The sequence below is a fragment of the Acipenser ruthenus genome, chromosome 9 (assembly GCF_902713425.1).
Source record: "Acipenser ruthenus chromosome 9, fAciRut3.2 maternal haplotype, whole genome shotgun sequence".
Lineage (NCBI taxonomy): Eukaryota > Metazoa > Chordata > Actinopteri > Acipenseriformes > Acipenseridae > Acipenser > Acipenser ruthenus.
The window spans coordinates 38030470-38053466 of NC_081197.1; the positions used below are offsets into that span (position 1 = coordinate 38030470).

The 22997-nt window shown below is 36.9% G+C and overlaps 1 protein-coding gene across 2 annotated transcripts; it reads left to right on the top strand.

Moving 5' to 3' along the window:
- The first annotated feature begins 820 nt into the window (after positions 1-820).
- LOC117405952 (OX-2 membrane glycoprotein-like) lies at positions 821-22792 on the top strand. 2 transcript variants are annotated; one of them, XM_034009518.3, is made up of 7 exons: positions 821-964; positions 7182-7254; positions 8325-8651; positions 10887-11216; positions 12402-12677; positions 15879-15980; positions 22054-22792. In XM_034009518.3, the coding sequence occupies exons 1-7, from the start codon at positions 953-955 to the stop codon at positions 22056-22058; spliced, it is 1125 nt and encodes a 374-aa protein (XP_033865409.3). In that variant the 5' UTR covers positions 821-952; the 3' UTR covers positions 22059-22792. The 2 variants fall into 2 exon arrangements, with proteins under 2 accessions (XP_033865409.3, XP_058885925.1); XM_059029942.1 differs by lacking the exon at positions 8325-8651.
- The last annotated feature ends 205 nt before the right edge of the window (positions 22793-22997 follow it).

A 22997-nucleotide genomic window follows, 5' to 3' on the forward strand; every position in this document is an offset into this window, starting at 1 on the left:
TATATATAGTGTTAATCATTTGAGAAGGGTCAGGTCTCCTCCAGAACATTTAAAGATCCTGCAGACATTTAAACACCTTTCTTCCTGCCCGTGGTGGCCTTCTAATATATATATATATATATATATATATATATATATATATATATATATATATATATATATATATATATATTTAGTTTGTTTTAAGTTCAGCAATGCTAAAATGTAGGCTACTGTCAGTTGTGATACATGTGTTTCATGATTTCAAATAGTCAAATAGTTGTGTTTTAGGCATCTATGTACATGCTTATGCCTAGGCTTTTTTTTATGTGATCATAAAATAAGAATGTTGTTGTTTTTCTAAGCCTAAATACTCTGTTCAAATGTTAAAATGATCTAAATGTATAATGCAGAAGCTTAATGGTAACAAAATGTTGGGGGTTTTTTTTCCTTACAATGTTTACAATTTTACTGTAAAAATATTGTGGCTTAACTGCTCCATTTTTTATGTATGCTAATTCTAACTAATGCTGCGCTGACTGAATTAAATCACTAATACTCGTGTGCATAACTTTCTCTCAAGAACATTAATAATAATAATAATAATAATAATAATAATAATAATAATAATAATAATAATAATACCACTTCATAGAATTAAAACATTAAATAAAAAAGGCTATTAAGGCTACTTCTTTTGAATTTAATAAGAAAAAAAGTGTCAGTTATCTGTAGGTATTCTTGAACTATTGATTAGTGTAATAATAATAATAATAATAATAATAATAATAATAATAATAATAATAGTCAAACATTGTGAAATGACGCACTCATTACGATGCCGTTGCGCACTTTGTTAGCCTACTCACTGCATTAGGGGCGTTACATTTCTACATCAACTCCAAAACATGGCTCTGTCAGGCTGTAAGGGTTTTGCTTTCTTAGCAGTCTTCACGTTTACAGAAAGCTGATCATGTTCACAAAGGTAAGCTCATTTTATTATTATATAATGTTTAGCTGGGACACGCACGGTTAGAGAGACTGGAGAATGTATGCAGTTATTGCGACTATTTAATGTTTAAGACAGTGCGCAAACGTCAATTAACAGTTGGGCTTTACATACCTTAAAAATATATATGTTCCTCAGGAGATTAATGTTTTCAAAAATAAAATGTTGCTTTAAAAAACAATAACATTGATTGAAAATCGAGTTTACAGCGCAAGACCTTTCAGAGGCTGATGTCTTCTTATGCACTGTGTCCAGCATTAGTCTCCAGCTGAGCGCGTTGATTTCTATGTCCCTTATATCTGCACTATACTGTTTGATGTGTATATATATTCATGGTTTAGTAATGCACAATGTCACTTGGTAGCTTTGCTTTCATCTTTAGCCCGTATCAGAGTCACTTTATGCTATTCAAAGAAAAAAACATGTATTCCTGCCGCAGTACTGCTACTGAGTGTGATCGGAAGGGGCAACGGCAATTTCCCTGAACAAGGCTGATATTATTATTATTTATTATTTATTTCTTAGCAGACGCCCTTATCCAGGGCGACTTACAATCGTAAGCAAATACATTTCAAGTGTTACAATACAAGTAATACAATAAGAGCAAGAAATACAATAACTTTTGTTCAAGTGTGACAAACCACATTTCAATAATACGGCAGATAATAGTGATAGTTACATCAGGATATGACTAAATACAAAATACTACAGGTTAAACACTTGGCAGATTACAGTATTCTGAAGTACAGGATTAAATGCAGTAAAATAGGGGGCAGATAAGAGCAAAATAAAGCACATTTAAATGAAGGGTGATAGTGTCCCAGGATACAAACAGAGGAGTTCTACAGGTGCTGTTTGAAGAGGTGAGTCTTAAGGAGGTGCCGGAGTGTGGTCAGGGACGGAGCTGTCCTGACATCTGTAGGAAGGTCATTCCACCACTGCGGAGCAAGGGTGGAGAAGGAGCGGGCTCTGGAGGAAGGGGAGCGTAGCGGAGGTAGAGCCAGTCTTCTAGTGCAGGCGGAGCGGAGAGGTCGAGTGGGGGTGTAGGGAGAGATGAGGGTCTGGAGGTAGCTGGGTGCAGTCTGGTCAAGGCATCTGTAGGCTAGTACAAGAGTCTTGAACTAGATGCGAGCGGTGATCGGGAGCCAGTGGAGCGAGCGGAGTAGTGGAATAGCGTGGACGAAGTGAGGCAAAGAGAACACCAGGCGGGCAGCAGAGTTCTGGATGAGCTGGAGCGGACGGGTGGCGGACGCAGGGAGGCCAGCCAGGAGGGAGTTGCAGTAGTCTAGGCGGGAGAGTACCAGGGCCTGGACCAGGAGAGAAAGTATACACCTTTCTCTCACATTCTCAGTGGACATTTTTAAAACTCCATTGGGGTAAGAGAGGTTGCCCGCAAATAACGTGTACCTAAGGCATTATAATTAAGAATAACATAGATAGGGAACTTAACATGTTACCGTTATGCATGCAGTGACTGAATATACACCAGCTTTGGACTATGGCACACCCTGTGCTGAAATTAGATAATGGTCAGTGCTTTCTTTGGACAGATTTTTCTTTTAATTCAAAGACAACATTGGATATTTAGCCACCCAATGCTGTTATTAGTTGATGTGTAATGCAGGACAGCTCTCTCCACACAACGTTTTAATTTATGACAATTTGAGATTTCAGGTATCAACCAGTGCTGACACTGGATGATTGCCTTGGTTGAGTTGGATGCAATTAGGTGGTACTTTGTTACATGTCTGCCTCTTTATACCTTGGCGGCAGTAACAAAACATATATCCCATTGACCGATGTTTTTATATAGTGGTCAGGTATACAATCAGTCGTAAAAAGCAATGCTTATCAGAAGTGGAATTCTAATCCACTCTCGCCAGAATGTTCCAAATTCCTGTTTTATTTATAAATGCTAACTTGTTTGGAGGATATTTTTTTTCAGTTTTAACCATATACTGTGTGGTATACATAGTCAAATGCTGTTTTTCTATTTATGAGAATCATGTCTAGAAACACTATGCTGTACATTTACTTATATTCATAACTTAGAGCTACAAATTTGTCATTTAATACTGCTACGGAAAAAATAAATCAGTTAACTCCCATTTTTCTCCAACTGGAAACCAGAACATTAAGAGGAAGCTGAACTTGATGTTTTTGACATGTTGACTTTCATAACAAAGAGACACATGGCCTTACTCCTCCAGGGGGGACTAAGGGTCAAGGAAAGTGGATACAAACAGCCTGTTATATAAATGGCAACAATAGGGGGGCTCCCGAGTGGCATCCAGTAAAGGCGCTCCACGTGGAGTGCAGGATGCGCTCTATAGTCTGGATGTCGTGAGTTCGAGTCCAGGCTATTCCACAGCTGACCCGTGGACGGGCGCTCCCAGGGGACGGCACACAATTGGTCGAGCGTCGCCCGGAGGGAGGGAGGGTTAGGTCGGCCAGGGTGTCCACGGCTCACCGCGCACCAGCAACCCCTGTAGTCTGGCCGGGTGCCTGCGGGCTTGTCTGTAAGCTGCCCGAGAGCTGCGTTGTCCTCCGACGCTTGGGTGGCTGCATGGTGAGTCCGCAGTGTGAAAAAAAGCGGTCAGCTGACGGCACACACTTCGGAGGACAGCGTGTGTTCGTCTTCATCCTCCCGAGTCAGCGCAGGGGTGGTAGCGGTGAGCTGAGCATAATAAAATAATTGGCCATTCTAAATTGGGAGAAAATAATAAAAATAATTGGCAACGACTAAATTAAAAAAATAAAAATAAAAAAAAAAATGGCAACAATACGTTTCCCTTTTTAAATATGCATCGTTGTTTTTTGGTCCACACAATGTATTTTACTGTTACCTTAGCTGAACCTACTAATCCTCTCTTTCGTCTCTGTAGAGTGTGGTTCCTCTAAGAAAAGTTAGAAAATAGAGTTTCAGTTAGTTTCATTTTCATGTCTTTTCTCTTTTGTACCCCAGGCACAGAATTGTGAACCGAGTAGTATATAGTATATAGGATATAGTATATATACTACAGCAATGGTATTGAGAGAACAAAGGCTTATTGAAAGAGACAGCTACAGTGATCCAATGTGACTGGCATAAAGTAATCACTCCTCTCAGATTGTCATTCAACTTGATGTCAGCGCTGCAGTACTGGCCCTTTGCTTTGACAAGTCAGCATTGTTGTCCTGTTGTTTTTCAGTCCAGTGCCATCTGAAACAAAACTGGTGTTTCACATTCTGAAAAAAGACAGGAAGGCAGCTTTATTTTGTATTAGAAACATAATGACAGTGAAAAACTAACAAAATATACAGCATCTATATAGTTAAGCCAGTGTTACATACTTTTAATACAATTATCTAACCTTAATCAGGAAACTCAGGAATAACATTGTGTTGGTAACCCTTTGGTCTATGTGCAGGGGTCAAGAAGGGTCATGGTATCTATTGCAGGGCGTAAATCCCATGGTTACTTGTTGTGTTGTTAGCTGCCTTTAAGAAGGCTGGTTCATGGTGCCCAAAGATACAAACATATTTAAATTATTGGTTTGTGTTATTCCACAATGCAAACTCAAATAATATTCTCAAAAGAGAGAACATATGTAATGTTGTATATTATTGTAAAACTGTGGAGGATTGTGGTTAACTTTCTTATCAGTCCACTGATTTCTCATTGGGTTGTTGTTGCTACATTGTGAGGGATCAGATCAGCCTACCTGCTGGGGATCGATTGTAAACAATCCTACAGTGATGTGTCCTTTCCCATGCTAATAGTTTTTTTTTATTATTTTATTTTTTTATTGAATACAGGGACAAATACTTGTCCAAGTTCATACTATACAGTATGTGTTACTCATTCAGAACTACTGGTCTATATTATTGATACGTTTGTATGTACAATGTTGGATGTACAAAGTTTCATTTTCTAACATGAGCCAAACTGTAGAGCGCGAAAGCCTCATTTAAAATGGCAGTCAAACAGGGTCCAGATTTACCCAGTATTTTTACCTGACTATACTGATGATAGTTGGCCTATGAAAGATGGACATTTCTTTGTAATAAATATCTCTAAATATTATATTAACGTTATACTTGCAAGTAGAGAGTAAAGGAAGTGTTGGATATCGAACGCTGTCCTGGTAACTACAGTCGTTATATCCACCTCCTACAGCAGCACCCCCTGATCATTTCACCAGCTGCGAGTAAGATTCATTTTTGCTGCTGACACCCCTGCTGAAAATTCCAGCAACTGCTGGTGAGCTGGTGATAAGTGAAGTGTTGGAATGGACTTAATTATAACAAATATTTACTGACTTCTTATTGGGCTCAACGCATGTATGTAAAATCACATACAAGATGTACAGAATATAGATTAATTTGGGCGTGTAGACAGCATGCATTTTACTTTAGAACAGTAAAGACCAAGAATGGGACTGCCAAACACTGGTATTAATATATGATAGCTTCAGAACCGCCCCAGTACATTAAAAAAAAACAAACATTTTTTATTACAGAAATGCACAAAAAAAAAAAAAAAGAATTGCCATTGTTCTCTTGGAAATTCAATTCTACTGGGTAAGATCACTTTCAAGGCCCAGCTGCTTTTTCCTGTGAAGGGGCAATAAAAAAAGTATATCATGGGGATAATAAAAGCCCTTCAGATATTAGTATGTTAACCGAGTCAATTATTAGGCAGTGTATTACTCCCTTATCTTCTAATTGCCGTTATCATACATATTAAACATGTTATTTCTTGTATCAAAAAGAGTAAAATATGAGTTTACACATTCTTTTCTGGAAGGGTTCAATTTATTATGACAAAGTTGTTATTTGGATTAAATTCTAAAATAATAGTCATACCACAAGTGAAACCTATAAAACACACTGTCTAGACACGAGTGCGGGTAAACACACTATAACTGTTGCCTTAACTTGTTGGTATTCCAGTGGAAGATAGGTCATTCCTGCTAATTGGTGTAAATAATTGGTGTAGATCGTCAGTTTTATTATTATTTATTTCTTAGCAGATGCCCTTATCCAGGGCGACTTAAAATTGTAACAAGATATCACATTATTTTACATACAATTACCCATGTATACAGTTGGGTAAAGTACCTTGCTCAAGGGTACAGCAGCAGTGTCCCCCACCTGGGATTGAACCAACAACCCTTCGGTCAAGAGTCCAGAGCCCTAACCACTACTCCACACTGCTGCCCTTAGTTTTAAATGCTTTTGGCTCAGTTTAAAAACACTGAACACCATAACATTACAACAGAAAAAAATGCTTCAGGATAGTTGGAGACGTTGAAAATTCTTAGAGTTTTCAGACTGTTCCTTGTGAAACATCTGCCAACTGAGCACCTACGGTCAGCCTTTTGACAAAGATTCACTGTCTTGCACATTGTTACTGAAGATGACTCACAACATGGAAGATCCTGTTTTTATATTATACAGAATACATGTCAGGGATACCAGTGGCATAATAAACCAATCAATATGTAAATCCTTGTTAATCAATGTAAAATTGTGGGAAACAAACAACTGCCTGGTGTTCCACCAGCACAGCAGCAGCTTGCAATGAATCTCCTCCTGGCGGCTGTTAATAATGCGACATCAAAATAAGACATTTATTTACCTCTTGACTACGCAGCTTGCTCTTTAGTTGAAAGCTAAGATGTTTGTCTTTGAACCGTATGGTTTGCAGGTCACATCCAGCCCCTGCCTTCCCATTCAGTTCAATAGGCTGAGATGCCAATTCATTACAACCTTGAAAACATTGTATATCTCTGTTAATGACTTACAGGTGTGATCCAAAGAAAATACACAGAATTCCTGTATTTTACGTTGGTTATGCAGGTTGACACATGGTTCCTATTTTAGTTCTACCATGTTTCTAACATCTCAGCAGGTCCTTACTTTCATAAAACCACAGCTTCTGTATAAACTTGTTTACCGGTACCTATTTTGTAAATTCTGTAAGTTTTGAAATTGTTACTTTGGTACTCAAAATATTGAGCAGCTGGTTATTATGAGCAACATATTATTCCATGAGTTAAATAAAGAAAGCTATAAATACTTGAAAGAAACTTGACAAAAAAGTAATTTAACCACAGTCAGCTAAGAATCACCATTAAATATGTTTTTAATTAATGTGCCTTTTCTGTTATGAGTTAATGTTACTTGATTGTCACTCTTTTTTTTCTAGCATAAAGGAACGCTTGGAGTTTCACTATGTCAGTACTTGATTGTGTCATTGATTCTGGTATCCCAGTTACAAGGTAAGTTAAAGTACAGGCTTACAGAGCACAGTCCATATGAAACTGTTTTCTTGCATACATGGATGCTTTGGCTCTTTTAGATTTTGAAAATATCTAGACATCTTCATACAGTATGTCTGGGAGAACATAACACACACAATTGCTGGTTGTTATAACAAGCTGTGATGAGTATATTTCATACTGTACAGGTATTGGAGAACTATAATAACATTCAATACCAGTGCATATTTTCTAGCAGACTGCATTGCAGAGCAAAACATGAATAGCTAAACCCTCTTATCTTTCTATGAAGCTTGTATTTGTTAAGGTTCAATCTAGAACCATTCTTCAATCTAGAACCATTCTTATACTGGATAACTAACCATATGATCTACTATAAACATAATTATGGCATTGGAATTTAATATTTGTTACCCTTTATGTGTATAGACTCTCCCATAATTGGCATGACATTTATTCATATACAGAATAGTGCATTATGTGCATCTTAGTCCAGAGGGAAGCTAACTGAGTTACAAAAAAGTACAGTTTACAAAACTTAAAGAACAACATTTAAAGTGCTCCATCCTGCAACTATGTTTTTTGCCTAGTGCTGAGTTTTTAGGTATTTAAAATATGGCAAATTACTATTACTTTATAAGTAACATAGCTTTGAATATGATCACTTTTAAGGTCAATTATAATTTATTCATTGTTTTGCAACACAAAGGCTGTAACAACATTCCATTGCAAAAGAATAACCAAACAATATGTTCTTTTAAGTTGCTAAGTTTTTTAAACAGACATCTTTACCTATATAAACCTGCTTTTACCTACAACTTCCCCTCCCCACAATTCCCCAATTTGCTTACCAAAACTAACCCACGATGTCTATCTAGTATGTTCATTTTTACAGTCCCTGGAGTACAGTGCAGTATCATTCTTGGAAGGTTGCAGAAAAAGAACGAACCTAAGGAATATATATATAATGTTTACACATATTTTTATCAAATTTTGTTGTGATTGAAATTGCTTAACAATCGTTATGATTGGTGGTCATTTTAGAAATGTTTTTACCAATGGTATTTCAGCTAAAGTGATAACACAGGGGAACATGACCGCAATCCTGGACCAACCTCTTATCATGAGATGTAATGTGACCATAGAAACTGGAACGGTAGTAAAACAGGTCAGATGGCAGAAAAACCCAGACGAGAGCATTGCTTCAAACAACCATAATAACAATGCAGTGGTCAGTGAAGAATATCGTGGCCGAGTAAATATATCCCTCTACAGACCACAGACGACTTCAATTACTTTCAACCATATAACAGTTACCGATGAGGGGTGCTACACATGCTTATTTGATACCTACCCTGAAGGGGAGTATCATGAGCAGACATGCATCAGTATAACTGGTAAGTTTTGTTTTGATGATTAATTTTGTACAGTTTCAGTTTCATTTCGATCATTCAATAATGCAATTCCCAGAATTCTATAGGCCAGTGCATTAGGTTTCTATACCACAAAACACATTACAGCATTGCCAGATAAATAGCTTCTGTAATAAATAAATTATTTAAGGTTGTAGTGAGACAATTAAAGTGTATGTCAAGAACAGTGACAGATTATGCACAGTTGATTACTAATGGTGACAAGTGGAAGGAAGGAAGGGAGTTCTAAATTCAGCTTTTACAAGCAACAAGCAATTCCTGTGTCTCCTATGAGTCACATGATTCCAGAGCCCTGCTTCCTACTGTAAAGGTAATGGGTGCTTTGAAATCCCCATCAGAGAAGACTTGTGAGTGGGGTAAAGACCACTGTCATTCACAATCTGTCCTCCACTACATTTCCTATGCTGGAACTACATTTTTAGTTCATTAGCCCTGCAGGTACTGTATAACTAGTGTTGGAGCGCTCATATTTACATTGGTGCCTCTAATCCAAGGTTATGACAGGAGACTAGATACTGTACATTGTCTCTGCTACAGCTGAAGTACTAAATCAAGGTCAAGTCTTGTGCTTTTCATTGCTCTACGGGTTGGCCTCATTTATTATTATTTTTTTTGTGTGTCATATACTGCCAGATTATGATATATTCATTACAATTCATTAATATTCATTAGCTAAAAATGTCTTTAGCATTTCATCAAATCTGGACAAGAGGTTCGCTAGATATATGCTAAACTCTAAAAAGATGTACGAGATTATGATGCAGTATATAAATTGTGCTAAAACAAGGGCCACTGCAAATGTCATGACACTTAGACAAGCGGTTTATAGATATACAATTGATGCAAATACTTTGTATAAAAAACATGCATACAATACGACTCCACAATATGTCTCAGTGGGGATATGCAGCCTCAGCGGGGCATCATAATAAAAGAGAGAATTACACTTTTTTGTGTTTTTCATAATTTCAAGATGATTTGCTTTTATGGAAGCTGCCTGCTCATAATTGAACTATTTCCAGACCGAGTTAGAGGGCACTGCAAGGAGCATGGTTGTTCCATCTTATGCTTTTTTATATTTCCTTTTTTTTTCAACTTGCTGCTAACGTAAGCAGACGACTTCAAACATTATTTACACAGGACAGCGTTTCCTGATCCACGGTAAAAATGTTAATCCACCCTGACCTTACCCACACCTATCCGGATCACCTCCAATGTGGCACAATGTTAGCAATGTGGGAATTGACACAAAGGATACAGATTGGCAGGGCGGATAAGTTAGATCATAGGGATCTTAGCCAAACTAAGTGACTTCTGTGTACTTTTGAAACAATTTTGGCTTTGCAAAACTCTGTTTCACTTGTTCTCGTCAAAGAAGCAGATATGGTACTGAACAGCATTTGCCAAGTCAGTGAAGGCATGTTCTCAAAATGAGAACATTCACTCAACAAACTTCCATAGTGTTCTTCCCATCCAAGCAACTCGTCAGCTATTCGTGCATTGTGTTTGTTTTCATCTCTTTTCTATCAGATTCAAGCTCAGAATTATCAAGTGCGCACTGACTGTTCTACATCCTTTGAAGATCATTTATAAAGATCTAGTGAAATCACTGCTGCTTAGAGTGCAGTGTGAGCATGGTTTGAAATACTGCTTGGCTCCGGGCTTCAGTAACTTGGTAAAATCTGCTGCTTAGGTTTAGCTGGTGAAGAAATCCTCTTGATCGGTAAATAAGTTGCAGCACTGAGACAACGTGAATTAGACAGTTTTGGATCCTACCCTTAAAAAGTTTACCACTGTATTTTTGCACAGTATTTTTGCACTTTTACAATGCCTTTACCACAGTTTACCCTGGTTTGCCATGCTTTTAAATTTTGCTATACCGCTTTACAGTGCTTACCTATGCTATACCATGCTTTCACTGTGCTTTATTACATTTTGCTATGCTTTTACTATGACCAACTTTATTAAGGGTAATTCCTGACAATAGTAAAATTATTTTAAAAAAGCACTAACATCTCTTACAGTGCAAGCCAGTTTCTTCAATTCATTTCTTTCAGTGACAACACATGAAACTTCTGGTTGTATGATGGTTTTCTTTTTTATTGATTTGAGAGGCAGTAGTATTGAGATCACTTGAATAGACCCCACTGACTTGGTATCTTTTTCCACCACAAATTACCTTCATTGTTTATTTTGCAGTTCAGGTTAAGACTGAAGGAAATGTGACAGCAGACGTGGGCCAGCCTGTTACCTTGAAGTGTTATTATTATGGGATACCCAAGAGTGTTCAACAGGTCAGGTGGAAAATGTTGCAAAACAACAAACTTGAGGACCTGGCTTCATACAATATAAGATTTGGAGATAATATCAAAGATAAATTTAAAGATCGATTCAATATTAATCCTGGACTAAGCATCACTGCTATTTCTATAAAAACAGTAACACTGGATGATGAAGCATGTTACCTCTGCGAATTTGATATCTTTCCTGATGGAGCGAAGAACGGGAGTACATGCTTGACTGTATATGGTAAGTCGAGTGTTTAATATATATATATATATATATTTTAAATTGCTATGAAAGAGTGCTATATAATGATTTTAAAGGGGAAAAAATAACTGGCTATGTTTACAACAAAAATCGAGGGAGAAAATTTAACTCCAAATCATTTCAATTTTCAAAGAGGTTTTAACTGCTATAATTATAATAAGATAAGTACCTTTGAATGATAGTCAGAAACGTACCTTTGTATTAAAATAGCTTTCAACAGCAGGATTCAATGTTACAATCATAAGGATCATAATCTATGGCTTTATGGATTGAGCTGCACAGAGAGTTTTGCTTGCTGCTGAGGTTTTAATGGTTTATCAGCGACAGTCTGAAGGTGTGTATATCCCACTATATACTGTGTTGTATCTGTAATTGATATATGTACAGTATAAACAGAGCAACCTGTTTTGAGATTATGTCAAATTTCTGAGACTGTACTTTCTCAGACAAATAATCAGTGCCCTTTCCCTGGCCGGCACATTTTTTTTATATGGAGTTTCATTAGCCCTTACGTTATTTGCTCTGAAGTTATGCAGTCAGTATTTCTTAACACAAGATTTGCAAAGGGATTAGAGGAGATAAGGAAGTGTATTTATGTCTTAGTAAGATGGTATTTTTTCAATATGTTCCTGGATTTTGATGAATTCTGACCCATGGAATGGTATTAATGGTACAAAACTGACACTGAACTACTCCCTCCAGGCATTCCATGCCATTATAATTATAGAAAAGAAAGTTCCATTCTGGGTGTCAAAAGTCGTTGTAAACATGATGTTACAGGATTTACACAACACTCATCACAGGCCCCATGCCCTGAAGAACAGTTATTGTAAACATATGAACCACATCTGCTGTGCTTAGAATGATAATTAAAAACAACTGTACTAGGAAGTGTATACGCTATAGCCTAAAAGACCAAATAAGAACAAACCTAGTTTTAAAAATGCTCCTGTCGGGGGTTCCATATATAAAGTACAGTATCTAGTATGTTAAGTATTACTATAATTTACATTATATATTTAATGTAACTATTTAATTGTCTGTCACACACTACACGGTGACATGATGACTACCTTGTTTTAGTACCAATCTTTACCAAGCTTTTATTTTATGATTCAACTTTCATTCATGTTTTTAAATATATTTTCTTATTTCATATTGTAGTTTTGCCTAAACCAAAACTACATGTTAAACGTTTACAAGATGGAATCCAAGCCAACTGCACAGCCTCTGCTAAACCAGCACCTGATATTACATGGAATATTGCTGGAGGAAATAACACTGAAAACGTCACCACTACCAGTGAAATGCTTCCAACTGGGATCACATTGGTGGTTAGCAGCTTGTTTGTACAGAACAATGTTTCTGAAGATGATATCATTTGCATGGTCCGACATCCAGGTCTGGAGAGTCCAATCACAGTGTCCATGAGTGATCAAGGTGAGCGCTGTTATATATTTAAATGTGTCATGTTCACAGATTCCAGTACTACAAATTAGTACTGCAGTAGCCTGGGTTCGATTTATAATTTTAGGTTTAAAACTAGAGCCGATACTCAATATCCAGCTGTGTATGAGGGACAGTGTGCTGAGGTACTGTTTTTCATACATAAAACCAGATTCAGGCATGCATTTATGATCATTGGTTCAAGTCACCAATCAAAGAACAGTTGCCTTGTTTTATAATAAAATGTTTCTCAATTCCAGATGCAGTAAAATGCAGTAAACTCCCTCCTCACCAGTTCACTGTTTATTCTACTCTCTGCCAGTTGGTTGCTTTCTGCACTTAAATATCATACTTAAATCTTTGTGTTCCATGCAAGTTCTGTAATGTTTACATTTTTTACTTTATGTTGGAAATAAAATTCCCAGGTTTTAGTTTCACAAAAGTCAAATTTCTGTAATCCCTGTAAAATCTTGTAAGAGATACACCTCAGATATAATTGCTGTTGAGAAACACTCTAAGCATGCAGCGACCATCCATTTGAACAGTATGTTAACTGGGATGTTTGCTTTCTGTATGTTACAATAGCTCCTTTATACTCTCCCTCTTTGAAAACTGCCCTCTTTACACAAACTAGATTTCCACCTGTATCACATGTCTTTAGAACAAGTTAATCTGATTATTAAGATTTCCATTACATGAGAGTAGATGTTAAACCTTCATGCTGATTTGAACTCAGCTGTCGCCAAGATAAGCACCAACTGTGTCTCCATCCATTTGCGTTTCCTTCCATATGATGATGTAGATATCCTTCTGCCTGATGTTGATGGCTGAAGTGTAATGCTGGCTCCAGGGATCAGCTTATTTTGCCTCCCTAGTGGATCAGCACACACAACGGCTGCAATGCTGGCTCCAGGGATCAACCACAGTGCGGTCTTCCCAGCGCAACCATCTGGATTGAACTAAGTAGGGTACTTCTCTGGGGTGTTCACGTGGGCACCTTCCATCCTCTGTGTTTCATCGACTAGCCCACGACACCTCAAGAGGGCTCAATGGTGATTCTTGTGTCCCAGCATCACCCCCCTCCGTCCCCCACTCAACTCAACCCAGCTTACTTACCCGTACATCAGAGTTTCTTCCTTTCTATTGTGCGTGAGATCCCCAACCAGAATCTTTCCGTCTCAACCACAGCCAGTTGCTGCTTCAGATAAGTTCTTCACTGTGCGACGCAACTCTTGGCCACTGAATCCAACATCTCTGAGAAACCGGGTTGTAGAGTGTGCCACAAATCCTCGACAACCCACCTCCACTGGGTAAACCCGGACTCTCCATCCTCGCTGTTCCGCTTCAGTGGCTAGTTGAGCATACCGCAGTTTCTTCCTCTCATACGCCTCATCTACAGCATCCTCCCATGGCACTGTTAACTCTACCAGGTGAACAAGGCGTGCTGATCCAGACCACAAGACAATATCTGGTCGAAGGTTAGTGGTGGCAATCTCAGGTGGAAAAATAAGCCGTTGACCAACATCTGCCAGCATTTTCCAGTCTCTAGCAGCTTCCAGTTGTCCTGGGCGAGGATTGGTTTTAACACCTTTTCTTGGTGGTTGCTCTTCTGGGTGGAGGAATGTTGTCTTTTGTGTGTAATGTTTTGATGGAACTGGTGGCAACTTATTGGTCATATTACGCTTGTCTTCCAATGCTAAGGCCAAACATCGCAGCACCTGGTCATGGCACCAAGTGAACCGTCCTTGGCTAAGAGCCACCTTACATCCTGTCAAAATGTGCCTTAATGTTGCAGGTGATGAACACAAAGGACATGAGGGATCCTCTCCTACCCAGAGGTTTAGGTTCTGTGGTGATGGGAGAACATCATATGTTGACCTGATGAGAAAACTGATCCTGCTGTGTTCCATTGTCCATATGTCTTGCCAGTCAATCTTGAATTTTTCCACACTCTCCCATCTCATCCATTCGCCCTGCTTGGCCTGGGAAATGGCCTTTGCACACCTCATCCTCTCCTGCTTTTTACACCTTGTTGACTACCAGCTTCCTCCATTGAGCTGGGGCTGCCTTGTGCCATGTAGGAGAAAAACAGTATAATTTATGAGAAACACAGACTGCAAATAAACACAGTGATTTCTCCTACAAAGAGTTAAGTGGAATAACCTGCTACTCACCAATTCATAGCATTATGTTACTTGTACTTTATGTTCCACCTGTATCTGCTTAAAATACATTATATAAAAGTAAGAGGCAACATTCCAGGAGGGTGTTGAATGAGTAGACGTTAGAGGTATTGTAATGCACACGTGGAAACCGTGTGGTTCCATTTCTTACTTTACCAACAATCGGAAAAAAAAGCCAACCAGGGAAAGGGCACAGAGTTACATCATTGCATCCCCAGGATTGTCAAAAGTACATTCTCAGGAATTTCACAACAGACTTCCAATTTAGAACAATTGAATCTGTTTATACATGTATTTATAAATACAAATGACAACTACATTATATAGTCTAGATATACAGTACACACCTCCAGACTGCTGATATTGACCACTGAAATCTCAGCACTAAGCCGAACTCCCTGTGTAGCTCAATCAATAAAGCCAGTTTCTTTATAATTGTTTAAATCCATGATTGGTCTCTTTCTTATTCACTCACACCTAACACAAACACAAACACAAGTCCACAATGCATGCTCTAGTGCTCGTAGTGAATATACAGTCCTTAATAAAACAAAGTGCAGTGATGTTGTCCGGGTTGGTGCATTTGAACATTGATGCATTTCTGCACCGAAGCTCCGCCCCCTTTCTAGATGACCGACTTCCTTTTAACCTGGGGAATAAATTGTCAGGCCAAACAGTCCAAGGTACTCTGTTCCTGTTACTTAGCGCCTTCACAGGTAGGGAGGGAGATTTATCACCAAGATCATTGTCTTTCTGTCACATGAGCCCAGTATGTTTTTTAAATGCTTCATTCTATCTAAGAATACTAGTGCCTGGCTTAATATGTTCCTCTATAGTAAACCACATATAGTGTTCAGTACACATGTAAACAAAACACATACTGTATATATATAGGGTTGAAAGGAGGTATAACTGCTTTCTACACAGCTGAAGAAGGGCCTTTTTAATCATTTAAACCTTTTGCGTACATTATATATATATTATACATAACATGCTTTTGTTTTGGTTACAGGAGCAGGTGGCAGGAATATTCTCATAGCCGTGATGGTTTGCACAGCATTAATAGTCTTCTGTTTGTGTGTATGTTTGTGGAGATGTCTGGTTACAACTGATGGTAAGTCCCGTTTTAACTTCTAATAAGAGTAAATAATCGTAAACTGATTTATAATAAAATGGGGTTTACTAACAGAAAGACACTTTGTGTGATCAGTGTTACAGTATGGGACTGGTACTGTAACTACAGCAGAACTGAACAGCACCTTCTGGACTCAGACTAAAGCACAATGTCTGAGAAAAGGCAATAGCCTTCAGTTTGAATTATAACATACTGCACAGCTAAATATTTTTTTAGTGCCACCTAATACTACTACTACGAAACAGAATAATACAGTATTGGATTATAAAATGTGCCACATACAACTAAACCTATTTCCCCTGTTCAGTGATCTCATCACAAATTGAGAGATTAAATATTGTCTGATGGTCGAACAACACATTTTACATACAACAGGGCTGATGTTTTCCATGGCTTATTAATAAATGTAATAGAAAAAATATCCATACTATAATGTTTACTTAGGTGTTTTTTTATATGTTGTATTTTTTTCTCAATGTTATTACATTTAGATTTCTGTGAAGTAATTATATGGTTCATGTATACAGCTTTGGCCAAATGTTTTGCATCACCTATAATTTTAGGATTGAGACATAATACAAAATAAATTATATATATATTTTATTTAATATTGTGTAATCTAAGAAACTACAAAATGATATTGCAAAAGTCTACCAGAAGCCATAATAGTAGTACAGTATTTCATGTTAGATTTCAAAATGTCACATTTGACCATTTTTGTCAGTTTTACGTTAATTCTATGGAAAATTACAAAGTGGTATGTCATTCAATATGTTACCATAACATTATCCAGCAGGTTTCATTCGACTTTATGAAGCAAAATGAGTTAATTTTATAGGGTGATGCAAAACTTTTGGCCATAGCTGTACATAATAGCCTAAAATCATGAACAGACAGAGGATCAAAAGGTGTTGCATTTAGACTGCTAGTTTCTTGATTCTAACTTAGTATCATTTAAATTCAAGATATTAGTAGGAAACCCTGATTTACAAGCTAAATTATTACTGATTTTACCAGTTTTTTTTTCCATTACTGGTAACCACCTTCCAACCTGGTCCATCTTCTTCCTTATGCACTAAGCAATGTCTTTGCCAGTGTTGTGTGAAGCACTGTCATTACATATTCTGACTCTTGCTGGTGAGAGGAAGTTAAACTGCTTTGTGCAATGGTTAAGGTTTTTGCTTGAGGAGTGTGTGGTGGCCATATTGCACCCAACCTCTGCCCTGTTAAACCAAAAACAAACCAACATCTCTGTTTTAAAGAAAAGTCAGCCCTAGGCCTAATGGAGATACAGCTGCAGCTGAGGTGGCAGAGAGGAAGGAGGTGAGGAAGAACTCCAGATTCAAGCCCTGATACAAAATACAAACAAATGATAAGCAGTGGCCACCTTTTTTCTTAACTTCTCAAATACAGCACAACACAAGTAATTACATAGAACTGGAATAGAAATATAGTAAAAAATAACTACACTGTGACGAACACCTTATGGGAAACAGCTCAGCACTAAAGTACTGACTTCCACCTCACCGGGAAAAGGGAATTTGAGTCCCTGGATAACAGGACACAGAAGCAGGAAAAAGAGTAGTAACCTCCTCCCATTCTAAATAGACGACTTGTTACTTTGGAGTTGTCTGTCTCTGAAGAGGGTAAATGAGGACTAGGCCAAATAAAATGCTGTTACTAACATAAATACACCGTGTTACCTGGCTGGTATTGTAACTAAAGTAGAACCGAAGAGCAGCTTCTGTGCTCTAAGCACAGTATCTGAGTAGAGATAACAAGCATCACAGGAAAACTGTACAAGCAATGTAGTTATTGTTAAACTAAGAAAAAACAACAATAGTAATAATAATAATTGAATGAAACATGCATGCACGGCTGAAATAATAATAATGATACACTTACAGGAGCCATATGTTTAAGGTTTGTTAGGGCACTCCAAAACCTGCTTAATACTGTATATTAGGCTGAAACCATTTTTGTTAAAACCATCACAGATGTAAACTGACAAGATACAGTGTGTTCCTGGACAAAACATTTTCTCTCTACACGACACTTTCAACGAAAACACATTTTTGTAACATCATTGAGCAAGGCTGTCAAAAGTGTGTTTAGTTTAATGTGAGCTTTTGTTGCTATTGGTCATATAGTTAGCAGCTGCAAAGCAGGGTAATGTTGGGGGACATCTGCTGCACATTTATTTTCTGACCTGGAATGACAGAAAAAGAATGCCTGGGAAAATGTAGGTGGCATTGGTCCAATATAATGTTTGTAATACTAGAATCTAACAAAATACCTAATTCCAATACACAGTGGGACAAACTATTGATACTTGATATTTGATAACTAGGACGTCCTATTTATAATGCATGTTTACATTTGGGTAGTAATTAAAAAAAAAAAAAACATGTGCTTTGTACACCAGTATTGTACTGGAGTGATTATCAGAATACAGTTGAATACATCTGAACACACCTTTTTAGAAACCACTTAAGTTCATACATACTTCCTACTGTCAGAGTTAAGATCAGGTTATTATTTTATTGATGTGCAATTTTTGAATTTTTGAAACATCACCTTGGAATATTTTTTTTAGTTAAAAGATTATTAAAGCACAATTAGTTTTAATTAGTTTTGTCTTTGCATCTATGGATAATAATGGGATATATTTGGTAGGCAGGGCTGTTCTAAAGAGCAGCCATGAAAAAAGATCTGTTGATGTGATTATTTCTTGTGTTTATTTTTCTTGAGTAACTGCTCGCTTTCACTTCTAGGAAATACCATATTTGCGTAATTGTACTAAGAAGCAGTCAACATGATTGCAAACAGAATAAAAACATAAGGTGACAGTAACAATGACATTTAATTAATTTATCTTGAGACTTGCGTTTGTCTGCTTGTCTCGATTTAAGAACAAAAAAAACCTGGACTTTTTGTTTTCTAGGATTAAATGTATTGTAAATTTGTATCAAAATATTCTTACAACAGTTAGCCAGTGTTCCTTCTTTTTTATTGTTTGTAGTTTCTTAACTGGTAAGGCACCGTGAAGATATGGAGATGTGTACTCAAGTTTTAAAAAGGCTAACAGGAAATGTTGGGAGTAACCATTTCCTTTACAGCTTCTCAATACATGTGAAAGGAACATTAATTTCTTGTCCCACACAAATTCTTAAGAACAGAATATTACTCTTAATACAGTACAAGGACCCCGAGATGTTGAAAAAAAAAAATAGAAAAAATGCAGAGGAACTTAATTTTAATATTAATGAATAATTTCCAACTCGGATAATGAACCCTGAAGGCTACCAGACCACATATGGAATTCGAATCAAATCGCATTAGACCAAGAATATTGAGGAAATGTTTGTATTTATTACAGTAGCAACTCAAACGGCTGCTCTGCACAATCCCTGCTGAAACTAAATTCAGTTTCCCATGACTATATCACAGTTGATTAGTAGCCATGGGATTGTGACTTTGCCAAGAAAGTGCCTTTGCCCAAACAAACGGGCCTGTCCCGTACATGATTATGAACATTTAAAGGGAAATTAGCCCAAAGATAAATAACATTTAAAATAAAACCTTGCAAGGAAAGACCAGTGGTGTCTCACCAGTAGAGTGCGGTATAGGATATCATAGTTAATCAGTAAGTTTGTTTTCATATTTTTATAGCAGTCAGTAAAGTATATTGCTGTGTGAAAATGTATCATATATTTCTGCTCATTGCAATATTATTTTATTTAAGAAAATATATGGTTATCGTTATATTTAGTTGAAAACACTTTTAGTTTAGGAGAGGCACATGTGTGTGAGAAGACCTATAAACCAACTGCATTCTTGAACTGCACTGCTGCATACTCTTCATTACCTTAAGTCTCTGTATCGGGTCTGAGACAAACTTACAGTAAAAGTAAAGCATTTCTGCTATACACACAGAAAATACCACAAAACAATCAGGCTACATCTGCAATCAATCTGGGCATCTCAACTGGAAACAATTCCACCTACTAAAATACAGTGTGACAAGGGTCGTCAGAAATTGTTTGATTTAATATGATTAAAGGGATCATATTGTGAATCTCTAAACATTAATATACTGTGTATACAGCCTGTATTTCTTAACCCTATAGTGGCAAACACTTAATGCTTAAGGTTTAATGTTTTTATGGTTAGTCTGCTTGTTAGTCTGCTAGTTAACCAGTGTGTTTTCTATTTCAACCAGAGAATTAAATTAAGAAAAAAGACTGACAGGAATTTTAAGGCAAGAACCAGTCAGACAGACAACATGCCAAGAAAAGCAGTGACAGTATTTCTCATAGAATTACCGGTAATTTGTTCAAAGAGATAAAGCTTTATTTTAGAGAGTATTGTTGCCAGCATATCTGTCAGACTTCCCTACTTTTGATCATGTCAGATAATGATGCATAATGGTGACCTTTAAAAGCCAATGAGTGTGCTATTAATCTTGTTATTTTAACACTGTATACATCAATTAGATTACTCACTGCACTTGCAGATCTTGGATATCAACATTTTACATTCACTATTTTCACATTCTTACACAAATCAATAATAAAACTAATAAAGCATTGCTGAAACAGTATGTTTATAACTTGTTTATAGTATTGTTAAGTGGCTAAAGTTTTTCCAGTGTGCTAAAAAATGTTAAGTTACTTTAGCCACAGTGACTAACTAAATGAAAGTCTTAGAGGGAACGTAGTTATGGTATAATAATAAAGATCTGCAGTGGTGTTGGTTGTTACAGAGCTGTGTATCAGGGGCGCACCCAGGATCTAGTCTCATCCGTCAACAAGGGGGAATGTGCTAATAATGTTCAGTGAAGTTCAATCTCGCCTCCGTGCCGCATACATTACAAACAGCAAACTAAAGAACATGCTGTCACAACCAACCCATTGAAGAGTATTGAGAGCTGAAACAAGTATTTTAAGCAAACCAATTTCTCACATAAAAGAATAATCAACAATGTTTCACAGGATTATTATTATTTTTTGGCCGTTACACAAACTGAAAACACAGCCTGAATACAGCGTCATTTTTCCAGGTAGCAACGTAACGTCCCGTTACGCTCAACAGCGCTGGCGAGAACCCTGATAACCACATTCACTCCAGAGCCACTTGAGAGATTAATACATTTGATTTATTATACATGCAACATATTTTGTAATACGATTGAGAAGGAATGAATGGATAATATGTAAACAAATATGCCCCTAATATACAAAGTAGACAATAGACCATTTATATTTTACTATTGTTCTTGGAGGTTCAAAAGGGATAGACTGAAGAATATTGTGAGTGCTACTGCCAAGACAAAATTGTTTTTACTGCCTTCAGATAAGAACCATTAAAAAGTAACAACCATTTCCGCTAAGATACCAGTAATTTAAAAAAAAAAAAAAAAATGAAATCAAGCTGGTATGTAGATAAATTCAGCAGGGTGTGCCTGTTTCGTTGTTTTACAATGTTCTTGATATTTTTATTGGTTGGGTCTTTAAAGTTCATGATTGGTGCAGATGTAATGAAAATGCCAAATAGCAGCAAAAGTGATTCATTGGCCCTGAGAAATGTGTGTTTTGGAAGAAACCAAAAATTACAGACTTGTGATTAAGGTTAAAGGCCTAAAGTTAAGACCATGAAATGGTTAATGTTTGTTGAGATTTGTAATCCAATGTACTGTGTCAGTGTTCCCATTAGAGGCCCCTTATGGGGGCTATTTATGGTGATCAGCATAGCCGTCAAAGTTAGCATCATTGAAAAACCAGAGTTCAGATAACTGAGACAAGGCAGGCATGGATTAATAGCATAGTGGCAGCAATGTAAGAAATGTAGTCATACTCTATGCTGTGGTTTTTCAGTGGCTCAGATAATATAATAAAAAATACACATACCATACAATGGGGTATTTTGTTACATTAGTTCGAAGTTGTCAGATTCTGGGATTATTTTTAATCAGCATAACAATACCATTCTAGAGAAGGAAAGAGAAGGTGTTGTTACAGTGACTAATTCAATTCAAATGTTTCTTTTGCAGACTGATGGATGATTACTGAAGGCAGCTACAAAAGGAAATACAGTACCGCTGGCACACTGTATAGAAGGAAAAAAATATGTCACCCATATGTCACATATTTCTGGATATTTACAGTTGGTCATGTTCAGTTCATTCAGTCCCAGATATGACCTCCTAAAACGGAAATATCTCCTCATATATCACTTTGTTTGTAAAATTCTGCCTAAATATAATTTAAATACATTACTAGAAATAAGCCATGTGGTGTCCAGTGTGTGATTTTAGGATTAACCCAACCAGTTCAACCTTTCTAAACTACTAGTAATGTTGGTCGCATACATTTCCAGTTCTAAGACCACGAGTATTTATTCCAGATCCTTCGTAACAGTAACATTAAGGAAGGTTTCTTTAGTTTCTCACTATGTACTTCAATACAGTACTGGGAGTCCCAACATGGGACCTTACACAATCTTACACAATCTTAGTTGTTCTGGCTTGGTGTTTGTCTTTTATTCACAGCTTTTTGGAATCCATTGTAATAAACCCATGGTAACATGTTATCAACATTATGCAAGAAAACAAACAGATAATGTATAATTATCTTTTACAGCAATACAGTAAATAGTATATTAGTAATTGTAATTGATGCACTTGATTTTATGACTATGTATTGCACTTGATTTTATGTAGGCCTACTTTTAATGGAAGATGTCCTTGAGTGTCCTGAAAGGCGTCCGCCAAATAAAATGCAGCATTATTATTATTATTATTATTATTATTATTATTATTATTATTATTATTATTATTATTATTATATCTGAGATTGGTGGGTCATTTTTTTTTATTATTACTTTTTGGGGTTTGTTGTCTTGTTCAGTTACTAAACACAGACATTTGCATGACAGAAGTGTGAAGTTTGTGTTTTAACTGAAATAATTATATTACCAGAGTATTTTGGGTATTAT

Coding starts and splice junctions, on each gene's coding strand:
- LOC117405952 (XM_034009518.3), top strand. Junction 11,217..12,401: donor TACATGCTTGACTGTATATG/GTAAGTCGAGTG, acceptor TTCATATTGTAG/TTTTGCCTAAACCAAAACTA. Junction 12,678..15,878: donor AGTGTCCATGAGTGATCAAG/GTGAGCGCTGTT, acceptor TTTTGGTTACAG/GAGCAGGTGGCAGGAATATT.